At 51.6% G+C, this 14,384-nt stretch overlaps 1 protein-coding gene across 1 annotated transcript in view; it reads right to left on the bottom strand.

The window, feature by feature from the left end:
- The window catches only part of RASSF5 (Ras association domain family member 5), a 67,038-nt gene that overhangs the window by 43,107 nt on the left and 9,547 nt on the right, over positions 1-14,384 (bottom strand). The window contains exon 2 of the mRNA XM_043568350.1: positions 62-183. Coding sequence (XP_043424285.1) covers positions 62-183 — 122 coding nt within the window. The remainder of the gene's footprint in view (positions 1-61; positions 184-14,384) is intronic.

Below are 14,384 nucleotides of genomic sequence, written 5' to 3'. Positions count from 1 at the left end.
GTGGAGTCTAGGACACCAGAGGAAGCTGTTCCCAGCCCGGTCCCTGAGCTTTGCTGCCTACCTGGCTGAAGACTGGAGTGAGGGTGCTTTCTGGAGAGGGTCTGTCCTGGGATGGGCCTCCCTGCTGACTGCAGTCCAGCTGGATCAGATGGCGGCACTCCGGGTGGCAGGTGAATTTACAGTCTGGAGGGAAAGAAGCACCAGGGGATTAGGAGTCAGGCAGGATTCTATCCACTTCCACCCGGAGAAATACCCTGGGAGATGGCATTTTGCTCCAGGAAGGAAAACCGTGAAGGAGAGAAGTGGAGCGTGGGAGGACACCTCGGTGCCACAGGGAATGGCTGGTGACGGGTAATGTGTGTTTTATGCGTTTGCAAACTGTTCTCACCACCGTTATTTTGTGTGACCTTGCAATCATTATTATTGCCACTTTACAGACAGGAAATTGGGATCTAGGGACCTTAGTGACTTTCTCAAGGTCAAGTCATCTGACTTCAGGCTGGTGCTCTTTCTACTGATTGACATCAATCACCAGGGGTCACAGATCCCTGGAGAAAGACTTCACTTTTCTGGGCCTCATTTTGCCAGCCTGTAGGATACAGGTAATAGCTTCCCTGCCTGGTGCACAAGGAAGTTCATAGTCATAGGGGAGAACAGGTCTTAACAAATTAAAGTGCCTCCAGGGACAAAGGCGTTATCCTCAACAGGAAGGACTGTTACCTGTCTCTGACCCTGCCCCAACCAGAAATGTGGAGGCGGCTTCTCTAACCCAGCTTAAAAGGCCCGCAGATAACATCCCAAATCAGGTGCTTCATGGGAAAGCATATGTTTCTTTTTTTTTTTTTATGTTTTATTTATTTCTGAGAGAGAGAGAGACAGAGCACGAGCGGGGGAGGCACAGAGAGAGAGGGAGACACAGAATCTGAAACAGGGTCCTGGTTCTGAGCTGTCAGCACAAAGCCCAACGCGGGGCTCCAACTCACAAACCTTGAGATCGTGACCTGACCTGAGCCGAAGTCAGACGCTCAACCAACTGAGCCCCTCAGGCGCCCTGGGAAAGCATACATTTCATAGACAATGTTCATTTCCATGGAAGCAGGACTAAATCTCCAGGGTTGTACAGAGCCTTGGGAACTACTTTAGCGGTGGGGAGACTGAGGCTCAAAGAGGTGAAGTGAGTTTGCCCAGTGACACACGGCTCAGCAGCAGGGCCAGTGCTGCCAGCACTTCCCCGGGTGGGGGGGACGGGGCTCTGCAGCCTCTTCAGCAGGAGGCCAGGCAAGGGAAGGAGAGCACTACAGAGGATGGGAGTGAAGTAAAGAAACCCACGCAAGTCCATCAGCAGGCGAAATGCCCGGATTTGGTCAGGTTTGAGGTGCGGTTCCTGCACACAGCTTCTGGGCCAGCTGGGGTCACCTGTCCTGGAGGTGCCACAGCTCAGCCCGAAGACCCAGCCCAGGCAGGGTGCAGAGTCTCTCTTGAGAAGGCTGACTTCCTGAATGTGAGGCCAGGTGTGTGAGGATGGGCTGATCTGGACAGGATCTGTGGTAGGGGACACGATAGCCTGCACTTGTTTGGACAATCTGGGGACTGGGGACAATCTGGGGACTGGGGGACACTGTTTGGAGAATCTGGGGACTGGGCTGACAGGAACTCAGGCTCCTGACATTCTTTTCCTTATTTGTAACAAGCTCCAAAAATCCAGCACATGTGGATTCTTTTTTTTATTAATTAATTTATTTATTTTGAGAGAGAGAAAGAGTGTGTGTGAGGGGCAGAAGAGAGAGAGAGAGAGAGAGAGAGAGAGAGAGAATCCCAAGCAGGATCCACACTGTTAGCACAGAGCTCAATGTGGGGCTTGAACTCACGAACCCATGAGATCATGACCTGAGCCAATATCAAGTGTGTAATTGGATGCTTAACCTACTGAGCTACCCAGGCATCCCCCATCTTGGGCCCAGGGTGAGTCTGTTCTTCTCCCACTCTTTTGGGGGTTTTGGCATGAGACTTCCACTCTCCGCAGATGCCCTCTTCCTTTACACCCCCAAAGATGAGCACCTGACACAGGTTTTGCCACTAATGTCTGCAGGGGAGCATTCTCAGAAATGTGGGGACACACAGAGATTCCAGAACCCTGAGACCATCTGACTCAATCAGTGGTCTCAAGCTCTCAGCCACCATTCTGGAATAGCGTTTAGAAGCTCTCTTGCTTATCCCCCTCATGCCCGAATGCCACCAATATCCCCTCCTTCAGACCCTGCCCTTGTCCAGGCCTTCCCGACTCTCCTCCTTACAAGCCATCCCCTCACCTGGAGACAGAATGGTGAAGCCATTGTCTGAGGTATGAACCCTACACTTCCAAGTGCCCACATGTATTTCTGGGCCCCCCAGTAGGAGATCTCTGCCCCACACAGGGATGGCCTCACTCTTAGTGGGGTGAAGGGCACAGGGGGATATGCAGGCCAAGTCTCCCCTGCCCACAGTGCCCAGAAATGCCGGGGCCTTGATAAGGCAGCACCGAGGCCAGAGTCCACACAGAGAAGCATTGTTCCAAGACTCTGCTCTGGGAACACACCTGTACAGCTTCTGGCAGCGCTCTGAGCGATGAAGAATGCTCCGGGGCTGCCAAGAAGTGGAAACAAGGAAGAGAAGAAAAGACTAGAAGTTCTCCCAACTCGACAGCAAACAAGAGCTGCCACCAACTCACAAATGGGAAAGCGTCGTAAGGCAGGAGGATGTCTTCCAATCTCTTCTTTGAACTTCTGGTACCGTTGACTCAGGCTTTGTATGTCCACCCGTGCATCATGTCCTTCTCTCTCTCTCTCTCTCTCTCTGTGCTCTGTCTCTGCTGTTTCTCTCTCTCTCTCTCTCTCTCTCTGTGCTCTGTCTCTGCTCTGTTTCTCTCTCCCTCTCTCTCTCTCTCTCTCTCTCTCTCTCTCTCACACACACACACACACACACCCTGAAAACAGCACCAAACCTCAGAAAGATTTTCTTTTACAGTCCTGACGCTGAGCTGGATACAGCTAGGGGACAGAAGACTCCAGGGAGAATATTTGGGGATTTTATAAAAAGCACATTTGAGCACCGATGACTTTGTTCCATCAGACCGTGTAATCACAGACTGTAGCAAAACCACTGAAACACATCTTGATACTTCCAGGCCCCCTGGAAATGCTAAGCGCAGGTCTTTTCAGCCAGCAGAGATGAAGTCAGAGCCCCCACGCCCTTCTCCAAACGCGGAAGCAAGCCCCACAAGCCACAGCCAGCAGCCTGCGGGCCTGATGTGCTCCGAGTGGGAAGATCCATGGGATTCTAAAGGCAGAGGCATGTTCCACTGGGACCCAGTGGTTAACCCCCACGAGCCATCTTTCCCTCAAGACAGCTCATCGCGAGTACTGCTAAGCCATCTCCTTGGTATTCATTGCCCTCCACAGCCTTCAACTGGCGCTCAATCTGGACACGGAAAGGGAGAGAGACCTTGGGTAACACAGGGACACAGAGGCCCCCAGGAACGGCCCAAGCTTCCCTGAACAGCCAGAACCACCATCTGTGGTAACAACTCTAATGTCTTGAGCACAGACCTCTCCACACCCGAGGATAACGATGAATAAGATAAGACTTCTGGGGGAGTCAGGCTACCTGGACAGACAGGACCCATGTGTGAAGAGATAACTAATGAGGAAGACAGCACAGATCCAGGAAACCTGTTCAGAGGACAGAGACCCCTGCCAGCCACAGCAGTTGGGAAGGTTTCTTGGTGAGGGAGGCTCTGGGGACCTTGAAGAATGGATCAGATTCCAGACGACTCATATTTCCACATCACAAGGGCCAAGAGGAGGCAGGGAGCTCTGACATCAAAAAGAGGACAGGACAAGAATCTCCCGACAAGAGGCAGCAAAGATTAGGGAGCGACATTCCTTGGTTCTAATAGAAGTATCTTAGAGAGAACAGCATTTCTTGCATCTTTATTTTATTTTTATTTTTTTGAGATAGAGCATGCAAGAGCGGGGCAAGGGCAGAGAGAGGGAGAGAGGGAGAGACAGAGAGAGAGAGAGAGAGCGAGAGCGAGCAGGGGAGAAGGACAGATGGAGAGAGAGAAGCTTAAGCAGGCTCTACGCTCTGTGCAGAGCCCCGTGCGGGGCTTAATCTCCCGGCCGTGAGATCATGACCTGAGCCAAAATCAGGAGGCGGACGCTTAACTGACTGAGCCCCATAGGCGCCCCAAGAACTGGTATTTCTTGACCTTAGTACTGTCATCTATAAAAGAGAATTATCATCCCTTCCGGTCTCCATCCTTCCCTTCCAGCTATAACCCCTGGCCGCATTCTTGGGGATAGTTTGAGGAAAATAAATGTGCCTCCAGGTCCTGGAAGAGGCGCTTCTGGAAACAGAGGACGTGACTGTAAGGAGAAATGATGGAGACAAATCATAAGAGGGGTCCTTCTCCAAGGAGGGACCCCTGAGCCAGGACGGAGAGAAGGTTCCTAGGACCCACCCTCAGCACCCAGACTGCGTTAGTTTCCCAGTTGTTGTAATAAAGTACCTTGAACTAGTGGCTTAAAACTGAAATTTATTTGAGTTCGGAAGGCTGGAAGGCTGATAAGGAACTCTTTGCCCTCTCACCCCAGAGGTGCACGTAAGACGCTGAGGTAATGTGGAGCTCTCTACTTAACTGCCCCTGAGGCTAAGGCCTGGGGTGAGGGCGGAGGCTGGCACCCAGGGTACAGAGCCTGGTTTGCAGTGGGCCCACAGGCCTCCCTCGGGGTCACTCCCAGGTCAGCGAAGACCAGCTTCTTGCCCTGAATGACCACAGCCACTTCTGAGGCCCAAGGGGAAAGCATGACAGCCTGTGAATCTAGGAGCCCCACACCCATTCTCTGGGTACCCCAGGCCTTCTTGGAGAAGGTCGGGCTCCGAACAAACTTTTCTCCCTCCCCCTTTCCGCCTTCAGGGACCTGGCCTGTACTGCGGTGTGATGGCCAGAGAATGGACTTTGAGGTAGGCCTGGTCTTCAGTCACACTTAGCCAGCTCCATGACCTTGGATAAGTTACTGCACTTCTCTGAGCATTAATCTCGTCAAGCATAAAACGGGAATGAGCTCCTAGGGCGTCCAGGAGGATTCAATGGGGTTCTTGGTGCAGAGCACTGCATGGGGGTGGGGGACCTCAGCCAACATCCCACCCCCACCCCCGGCACTGCCTTGCCAGGCAGACTCCTTACCCCACTCAGCTCCTGGCGGATGATCTACAGTTTCACCAACCTTCCCCCAGCTAGTCATTTCAAAGCAAGCACACAAGTGGCTTTTAGTTTTAAAATAATTTTGTTCTGAGGCACTACAGAGAAATCTGAAAAAACAAAACAAACAAAAGTGCATTGGAAAAACACAGTGTTAACATAAGTTTTTAAAAAACAGAAGTAAGGGTTGTCCTGGCCCTCCAGAGCAAGTCAGTGGGGACAGTCCTCAGTGGCGGGGGTCCCTTCTCAGACCTTCTCAGGACCCTTCGAGCGTCCCCCATTCTTGCACTGGGAGCCACTCCCAGTAGTGTGCTCCAAACCCATAAAACAGTGTCAGTCAAAGGGATTTGAGCAGGAGTGCTTTTTCCCTCTGCCCCAGCAGGTAATGGCCATAGCACCCCTCCCTGAGGTCTCCACCTGGTCCTGGGAAGTACCAGTTCACAGTTCCAGCCCCAGCCACTCAGCCTGGGAGCTCTGAACCCCACCCATCCTGTCTGCCTGCCCTGGACCGGCTCTTCAAACACGGCCCCTTTATCTCCGGGATGCCACAGCTGGAAGACTCAACTATTTGGGCAACAGCAGTTCTTGTGCTGAGATCCCCGGCAGCGTCACCAGAGAGGCTCGTTCATCAGCCACGGTCAAGCTCCACGAGCAGTGGGCTCTCGGCCTCCCCCACTCAAAGAGGCCCAGCCTCGGTATCTCTGCTCTCCATGACACCACAGCGGAGCCAACCACCTCATCACACGGACAGATGACGATGGCAGGAAAGCAAGCACAATGGACACCGGGCTCCCAGCACCAGCTGCCTCACAGAGGCACCAAAGTGCATCCACTCAGCAGCAGTAAATCAGAAATCCTTAGAGCACAGGTGCCTTAAGGACACTGCTTGCCGTGTATGACAGAGGTCTTTGCGAACAGGTGCAGGGGACGGAGCACTTAATCAGGAGCTAGGGAATGAGTCTGGCCTCCAGAGTTACTCAGATCAGGGTTTGAACCCAAGCTCTGCTTCCAATTGACTATGATGTGCCTGGACAATTTGCTTAATCTCAGTAAAATATGGGATTTATTTAGTCTCAACTTCCTCATCTGCAAAATGGAGCTAGCAGTATCTCCCTTGCCAGCAGATTTGTTGCCAACATCAAAGAGAACGTATGTAAAGCATCCAGTATTGCCTGGTACCATAGTAGGTGCTCAGTAAATGATAGCTGTCATTTTCAACACTATGGGATTCCGGAGTCTGGGTACCCTGCTTCAGCATGTGATGCCAGCCAAAAAAACCTCTCCGTTTTGGGGTCTTCTTCCAAGGTATTACAGTGGTAAGAGTCAGGCAACTTTCCAAGAAGTTCCTCCTACCTGCTCCAGCCTCCCTCCTGCCCTTCCTTTGATGGGCCCAGAGGAGCAGGGCAGGGACCTGATGGCGGTGGGGAGAGGGGTGTATTGGAGGGCAGGAAGGTAGAGAGACTGTGATTTGTCAAGTCTGGAGGTCGTGGCAATTGCCAAGATCAACACGATCTATACATTTTTTCATACTCCTGGCTACACTCCTAGCGAGGGTGGAGCAAAGGAATGGAAACTCCCCACTCCGAGGGTCAGGCAGCCAGCTTAGGACATCTGCATCTGTATGTTTCCAGGAAGTCCCTCGAACCCCTGGCTTGTTGAGACCATATACTTCCAGTCCCTTGTTTCAGAGGACAGGCCACCCCTGAGGGCGCTCAGCACTCCCTCCCCACCCCCAGCCTGGATGGCCTGGAGACACACAACTGCCCCCCCCTCCACTGTACAACCCCAATCCAACACACACACACACACACACACACACACACACACACAGCCCATAGAATGTGCCGGAAAGCAAGCCAGGAAGCTAGCAGGAAGGGTCGATGTAGTGGAGAGGAGTGACCTGGAAGCCAGGCCCATGTCTCAGGTCAGAGATTATGGGTCACTCCCACGGACAAGTGAGGTGGGCAGCTGGGCGCACTGAGGCAGATGTCGCTGTGGCAAGAGCCAAGAGGGGTATGCCTGGACACGCTTAAGCCTGGAGCAGATATTCAGTTCCCATGTGAAATAGAGGGCTGGGGTGGGCAGGCTATATGGCAGCAGGCTCCCCCAGGTCAGGCATGCTGAGGAGGGAAAGTGCTCAGGAGGTAAGGTTGGGATGCAGTTGAACTGAGGGCGGGAGGCCACCCCAAGATCTTGGTCTCCACCCTCCCCCAAAGTGACCGGATGGGTTAGATGCATGGCAGGGCTGGGTGGGGTTGATGTGCACTTTTGAGCGACACTTTTGTACTGAAGGGAAAGGCAAAAGGTCCTGCCCAGTTGCTTAGGCACCAAAGGGGATACTAAGAGTCTTTCTGGGACCTTGGTCCTTGGGCCTCATGTATCAGCTGTTCATGCCCCGAGCCTAGCTTCTCCCCTGACTCGTCCCCCGAGAGCCTGGCTGACACTGGGTGCCGGGCTGGCCTGCAGAGGCACAATCCTGCCCCATGTGGGAGGGTGTGGGTGGGCATGCCTCTTGGGCAGGCCCATTACTCATCTGTCTCCAACTTCACATCCCGAGGCCAAAAGCACCAACAAAAAGAAGGTACTGTGTCCTTCCAGGCCGGGGGTGTGGGCTGGGGGTATTCGGGGAGGGGCGGATGGAACAAGGGAGGGCCGGTCAGTTCGCAAGTTCAGACAGATGACGCAGGAAGCAAGGGAAGCGTCAGACGGTGCCCTCCCTCCCTGTGCCCAGTGAGGCCGCAGACGTGGGCCTAACCCCAGTGTACCTTTCCTATGTGGTCTGTTTCGTGCCACTTCAGTCTGTGGGTGCTGCACCCTGAAGTATATTTGTATGCTTCCCGTCCTGTGCATATGTGTGTATATGTTTAAAATTATACACAACCTTAATAGGGTTGAGCCACTTTTAACAATGCGTGCTTCAGCCTTAGCTGGTACTAACTGACCCTCTGCTAGAACTATATGCCAGACTGCTCCCTCTGTCCTCTTCTGTCCCCACCCCCTGGCTTTCACTATATTACCTACATTTCCTATGTTTATAACATTGACACTCTACCGTAGCCATAATTCTCACAGTTGTCTACAGTTAATTCTACTTTTAAGTCGATTCAGTCTTTTTGCAACAGTGAAACTATTTTTTAATAGTTTGTATTTTAATGAATCTTTTTTTAATGTTTATTTATCTTAAGAGAGGGAAAGAGAGTGTGCGTAAGCGCGAGCAGGGGAGGGGCAGAGGGAGAGGGAGACAGAGAATGTCAAGCAGGCTCCATGCTGTCAGCACAGAGCCCAACGTGGGGCTCAAACCCATGAACTGTGAGATCATGACTGGAGCCAAAACCAAGAGTTGGTCGCTTAACCAACTGAGCCACCCAGGTGCCCCATTAATTAATCCACTGGATGATTGAAAACATTTTTGTAGTATATTTCTATATGCACTATGTTTCCCAATAATGCTTCAAGTACCTTAAAGAGATACACCCCTATGTTATGAGTGGCATTGCAGCACTGTGGCCCCATGCAGCAGTTTCTTGATGACAGTGGTGGTGGGGATGAGATGTGGATGAAGAGAAAATAGAAGTGGGCGAGTCTGCAGGCCCTCAGTGGGATATCACAGGATATCCAAGACTCCTCCCCGCTTTGGTCAATAATAGTAAGAAGCAATACATTCTGGGGAAAGTCAAAGTAAATGATATCAGGCGGGATCCCAGGGTGGGAAAGCCCAATAGATCTCATTCTTCGTGTGCAAGTGTCTGTAGATTTGTCATCTGGATCCTGGGACACCATATCCAAAAAAGTTCAAGTTGTATTTAGGGTATGGCCACACAGATAGAAGTGTAAAGATACGGTACAATTTTTCAACAGGGGCGATTAGAGTATGTGCACCCATCAGGACACATGAGCTCAGAGAGACACAGAGTATTAAACCTTTTTATACAGTTAGGCCCTGTCTTTCCACATAAATCTAGTTATTAGTTTTTCATGTGCACATGCATGCATTCATCCCACATGCATTTTTTGAGGGCCTTCTAAAGTGAACCACTGTTCTAAAGGATAGCACATTATACCCATAATAGGAACATAATATTCCATAATAGGAACAAGCAGATGATACATATATACACACGCACACACATATATACAGGTATGTCCTATTTTGATTACCACCATGGAAAAAAATAAATCCTATTGCCAGAGCACCTTAAGAAAAAAATTTTTTAAACATTGTAGGCAGTTGGGCTTAAGGGAGTTTTACAAATAGTAACAAGCCCACAGTATCCAAAGCCAGTGTGGAGAGGCCAGATGCCCTCTCAGCTTCAGGCCTGCTCAGGAGGGGCCTCTGTCTCCTCTAGGCATGTGTCACTTTGCTCTGGGTGTAAGAGAGACAAAGCAGGTGGGGTCCTCCCCACCCCCGGGGACTCAGGTTCCTCTCCACCCACCCCTGGGGGCCCCTGTGAAGACACAGGAGGTGTCTGGGTAGCTGATAAAGGACGAGGTCTCTAGCAGTGAGGGGAAGATATGGAACAAGGAGCTTGAGGGTTTTTTGTTTCTTGTTTTGCTTCTATTTGATTATTTTTAAAGCAGATACCATCTCTGAGAAGGGGCAAAGGGTAGTCTAACCTCTTGCTAGCCTCGAGTATACATATATTTTTAAATTTTTTCTTAATGTTTACTTATTTTTGAGAGAGAGAGAGAGAAAGCGTGAGTGGGGGTGGGATAGACAGAGAGGGAGACACAGAATCCAAAGCAGGCTCCAGGCTCCGAGCTGTTGGCACAGAGTCTGACGAGGGGCCCGAACACACGAACTGCAAGATCATGACCTGAGCCAAAGTTGGAGGCTCAACTGACCGAGCCACCCAAGCGCCCCTCGAGTGGATTTCTGAGTGTCCCACAGACCCCAAGGACAAGAACAACTAAATAAGTCTGCAAGAGGTTGTGCCTGGGTGTCTGCGACTACAGGGCAGCAGAGGAAGCTTAGACAGATGTGCAGATATGAATGTGCAGGCAGGTGTATGCTCGGAGGTATGCCCGATCAGAGAGCCAGGAGGTCACAGAAGCCCAGGAGCAAACAGGCTCAGTCCTTTATGGGACAACCAGTCTGCTGCACCCAACTGGTCTTTCCACACCTGCTTTGATGTCACTTGCATGCAAAGTACCGACCCACCGGGTGAAAGGAGACTTTTGGCAGTGAGGAGAAAAGTAAATAGATTGCGTCTGAGGCGCTCTCTGCAGGAGACACACAAAGGCTTCTTTACAGCTGTGTCCCTGTAGCCAGGACCACCAGAGATTCCTGGAAAGACCCAGGCCGTTTCCGCTGACCCCGGAGAAGCCTTTTAAAATGATAGATGACTTATTCCTTGGCAACATACTTGCTTAGCTCTAATGAGGCCCGGTGGGCTAATCTAGCCTTGCTTGTTAATTAAGTGGTGCGGTAAACTCAATGATAGGAATTTTTCCAGAGAGAGTGTTTGAGTTTCATGCCTCTCCTCCACTTCTGCCCAGGCAACCTCCAAACCCCATCTCTTTCACTGAGGTGCAGGCAGCTAGCACACCCGACCCAGGTGTGATGGCAGAGCACCCCAGCAGGGGGCTCGCACAGAGGACCCACTGGGAACAGTTACTGAGAGTCTTTCTGGGAGCAGCTGCCAACAGGGGACCTGCATCATGTCAACTGGTTTACATCCAATGTCATGTTTAACCCATGTGACACCAACTTGAGGTCAGAATTCTTTGCCCAGCTTACACTGGGAAAAACCAAGGCTCAGAGAGGTTCATCTGTATGAGGAAGCCCCCCCTGCCAGGAATCCGAGGTCCAGACTCAATTCAGCTTGGCTCCACGCTGGTTTTCTTAAAGGCCACACTGCAGGCTGCTCACGGATTCCTGCAAGTCAGCTCTTCTAGAAATCTGCAGCCCACTGTCTACTGCTGCCATCATCGCTGAGCGCCCTGTCTCCCCTCTTCCCATCCATTAAGTCTAAATGCTAACACGAGTTCAACGAGCACACTGTAGCCACAGTGCGGCAATTTCTCTGACCTTAATGCTGCCACTCCAAGCCTGATTGATTTTCTTAAATCTATATAACTCCTTGGGCTGAATAGCAAAGGAGCAAGGCAATGATCTGTGGAATAATTCTTGCGGGAGGGAGGATGAACAGGAAGACACAAGTGAGGGTTTAAATTGAGGAACTCAGCATCCAGCTGTCTTCTCGTGGAGGGCCGCAGTATGCATGAGCCACTGATGAGGATAAATTATGCAGGCTGGCTAAGAGTATTTGTCTCCAAATGGGGATTAGGTCAAGTTGAATTAAAATTCCCACTTCTCCAGAGGTAAAACATCAATCAGGAAAAAATCAAATTCTCCAGAGTCAAGACCAAGTTGTCTTTTAAACTCTGCTTCCAAAATCTCAGCCCAGAGATGGCTGTTCAGTTTAGTTCCATCTCTAAAACTCAGCACCGTGACCCACTGGATGTCCCTCCAATTCCTGAATGTGTATGAGAACAGTGGGGAGACAAATGGGGCAGGGAGCCCCAAGGAAAGCTTTGTGCTCCAAAGATCCAGCCATCAAAGGGAAGCAGCAAATGGTCAGAAGATGAGTAGAATCTAGGGCAAGGCGTCCCAGGCCTGGCTGTGTATTCCTGGTCCCTAACAAGGGGCCTCACTTCCCTGAGCCGTCACATCTGTGAAATAACATAATCCCCTTTGCACTCCCACTGCACAGGGATCTGGAGGGAATACGACATGTTAAAAATAAACAAACAAACATAAGTGCTTTGACTCTTTGGTAGAAGGGGCTGTAGGATACTGAGATAGCATGACACAGCAGAAAAACCATAAGCTGAAGGCAGGTGCCCAGGCCCCCAACTTTGGTTGGCCTCAGCGCTCTCTCTTTGAAAAAAAGGAAGTATACGGGCACCTGAGTGTCTCAGTCAGTTGGGTGTCCGACTTCAGCTCAGGTCATGATCTCGAGGTTCGTGAGTTCAAGCCCCATATTGGGCTCACTGCTGTAAGCACAGAGCCTGCTTTGGGTTCTCTGCCCCTCTCCCATTTGTGCTCTTTCAAAAATAAGCAAACATTTAAAGAAAGAAAAGAAAGAAAGAAAGAAAGAAAGAAAGAAAGAAAGAAAGAAAGAAAGAAAGAAAAGAAAAGAAAGAAAGAAAAAGAAAGAAAGGGAGAGAAAGAAAGAAAGATAGAGAGAAAGAAATTAGGACAACCTAAGTTTCCATGAAAATTTGTTACTGTCTCTCCTTCTTATCTTCCATATTATGCCCTTATCCTTCCCTAGGCGAGGACTGTTCCCCCACTAACTAGTGCTCAGGGAAAGAAACTGGAGCCCAGTCATCGCCTGAGGCTGGGCTCCTGTCCCCTGTGTCCTGGCCAGTAGTCCCTAGCCCCACAAAGCTTGCATTGGGGCCACACAGGCACCTCCCCTAACCCTGGAGATGAGAAATCCCTGCCTAGGAAACGTCACCGCCCCTGGGTCCTTGGGAGGCTGACTCTGCAGTGTGGCAAGGTTTCAGGCCCCTCAGGACTAAAACGGTGTCATCCAAGTGCCCATCTTCCAACAGCTCAGGGGCCCAGATTAAGATGACTTCTTGGCCTTAATTTTCAGCCGAGGAAAAGCTGTTAGAACCCACAGCCAACCTGGGCCTATGAAACGGGCTGCCCGTGTACTGTCAGACCTGCCATTCCACCTAAAGCTGGCAGGGTGGCAGTGCCTGAGCTTTGGCCCCTGGGGCGTCAGGAGGGCCAAGGAGTGGTGCTGAGCTCAGCGGCAAATTCTAGGCTGCAAGAGGTCTCCTGGCCTTCCTTCCTCATGGAAAAGGCCCCTAGGCTGAGGCCTTGGAACCCAAGAACCCCCCCCCCCCCCCCCCGAGGGCCCCTAGCTGGAGCACCTTGGACGTACCGCGAGCCAGCCGGGCCTCGTGGCAGAACTTCTGCAGGGCCTGGAGCCTCTTCGATCCAGAGCGGCTCTTGGGGAGCCTGCAGAAGAGGCGCTGGAGCCTCGCCATAACTGGGCCGAAGCAGGCAGTGGCCGCCTCCTCACCCCCGCCCTCGGTCATCCCGCTGCAGGAGATCGATGCCTTTTTTCCAGGCCAGCCGGCAGGGATGGAGCGATGAGTGGAGAGTCACTAGCCCTGGGAGGATCCCGGGGCCCTCCTGTGACGGGGGTTTGCTCCAATCAGCCCAGCCAGCTGCTTTTCCCAGAGGAAGTCACAGGCACCTGGGACGCGGGCCCCTGCACCAGCACAGCCTGACCAATGCCTTCTCCTTCCTAGCTAAGGTCCTTTCCCTCCACCTCCCCCAATGGAAAACTTTCTATTCCTGGGGCTTTTAGCTTGATAAGATAAAAATGCCCCCACCAAACAGGCTGCAGGAAAGAGCCTGTCTTGAGCTTCACCCCTCAGGAGTGCCTGAGAGCCTGAAAATCAATGTCTCCAAAGTTTCAACAGACAGCAGAAGTGACCAGTTATCTCACACCATGTGCCTGGCCCAGGAGCTCATTAATGGATTTCTTTGGGGATGGCAGATTAATAATGCTTTACCAGCTATATAGGCTCCTGAGGGACGACGGGGCTAATTCACATCCTCCCATGCTAAGCCCAGGGTAGGGGAAGAGTGAAGGCTTTCAGCCGACTGGGCCCATGAAAAGGCAGAGGGTCAGACCATTTATCTGAGCCCAGATACCTGAGCAGAGAGAGGTCTCAGAGAGGTCTCAGAGAGGTCTGTTGCTCTCTGAGCAAAAGAAGGAAGAAAGAGAAAGGAAGAAAAGAATAGAGCCTATCATAAATAGGACAGGAATGTTCTCTTGCCCTGAAACAGTACTCACGGGGCATCATTGCCTCAACACTGACTCCCAGAAGCAACCAAGTCCCAATGGGGAAGTTCCCAGAGGCCCTGTCACCAAGGCCAAGACAGGCAGCACAGCCTTCCAGGAAAGCCGCTGGAGAGGGGTGCCTGCTCCCGGGCTGCCCAGAGATTCCAGAACTCATTTGCCAACCACCAGCGGGGGCCAGTTTCAGATGAAGGAGGGACACATGTCCTGCATTGCAGAGGACTCAGGAGTGCTCGGAAATGAAGATGCATTCACACCTCTGTGCTCTGGTCACATGGTATTCGGTCCGGGAAGTCAATGTCCATGGGTTCAGGCGT

The sequence above is a fragment of the Prionailurus bengalensis genome, chromosome E4 (assembly GCF_016509475.1).
Source record: "Prionailurus bengalensis isolate Pbe53 chromosome E4, Fcat_Pben_1.1_paternal_pri, whole genome shotgun sequence".
In the NCBI taxonomy this organism is placed as follows: domain Eukaryota; kingdom Metazoa; phylum Chordata; class Mammalia; order Carnivora; family Felidae; genus Prionailurus; species Prionailurus bengalensis.
This window is presented reverse-complemented; position numbering and strand designations above follow the sequence as displayed.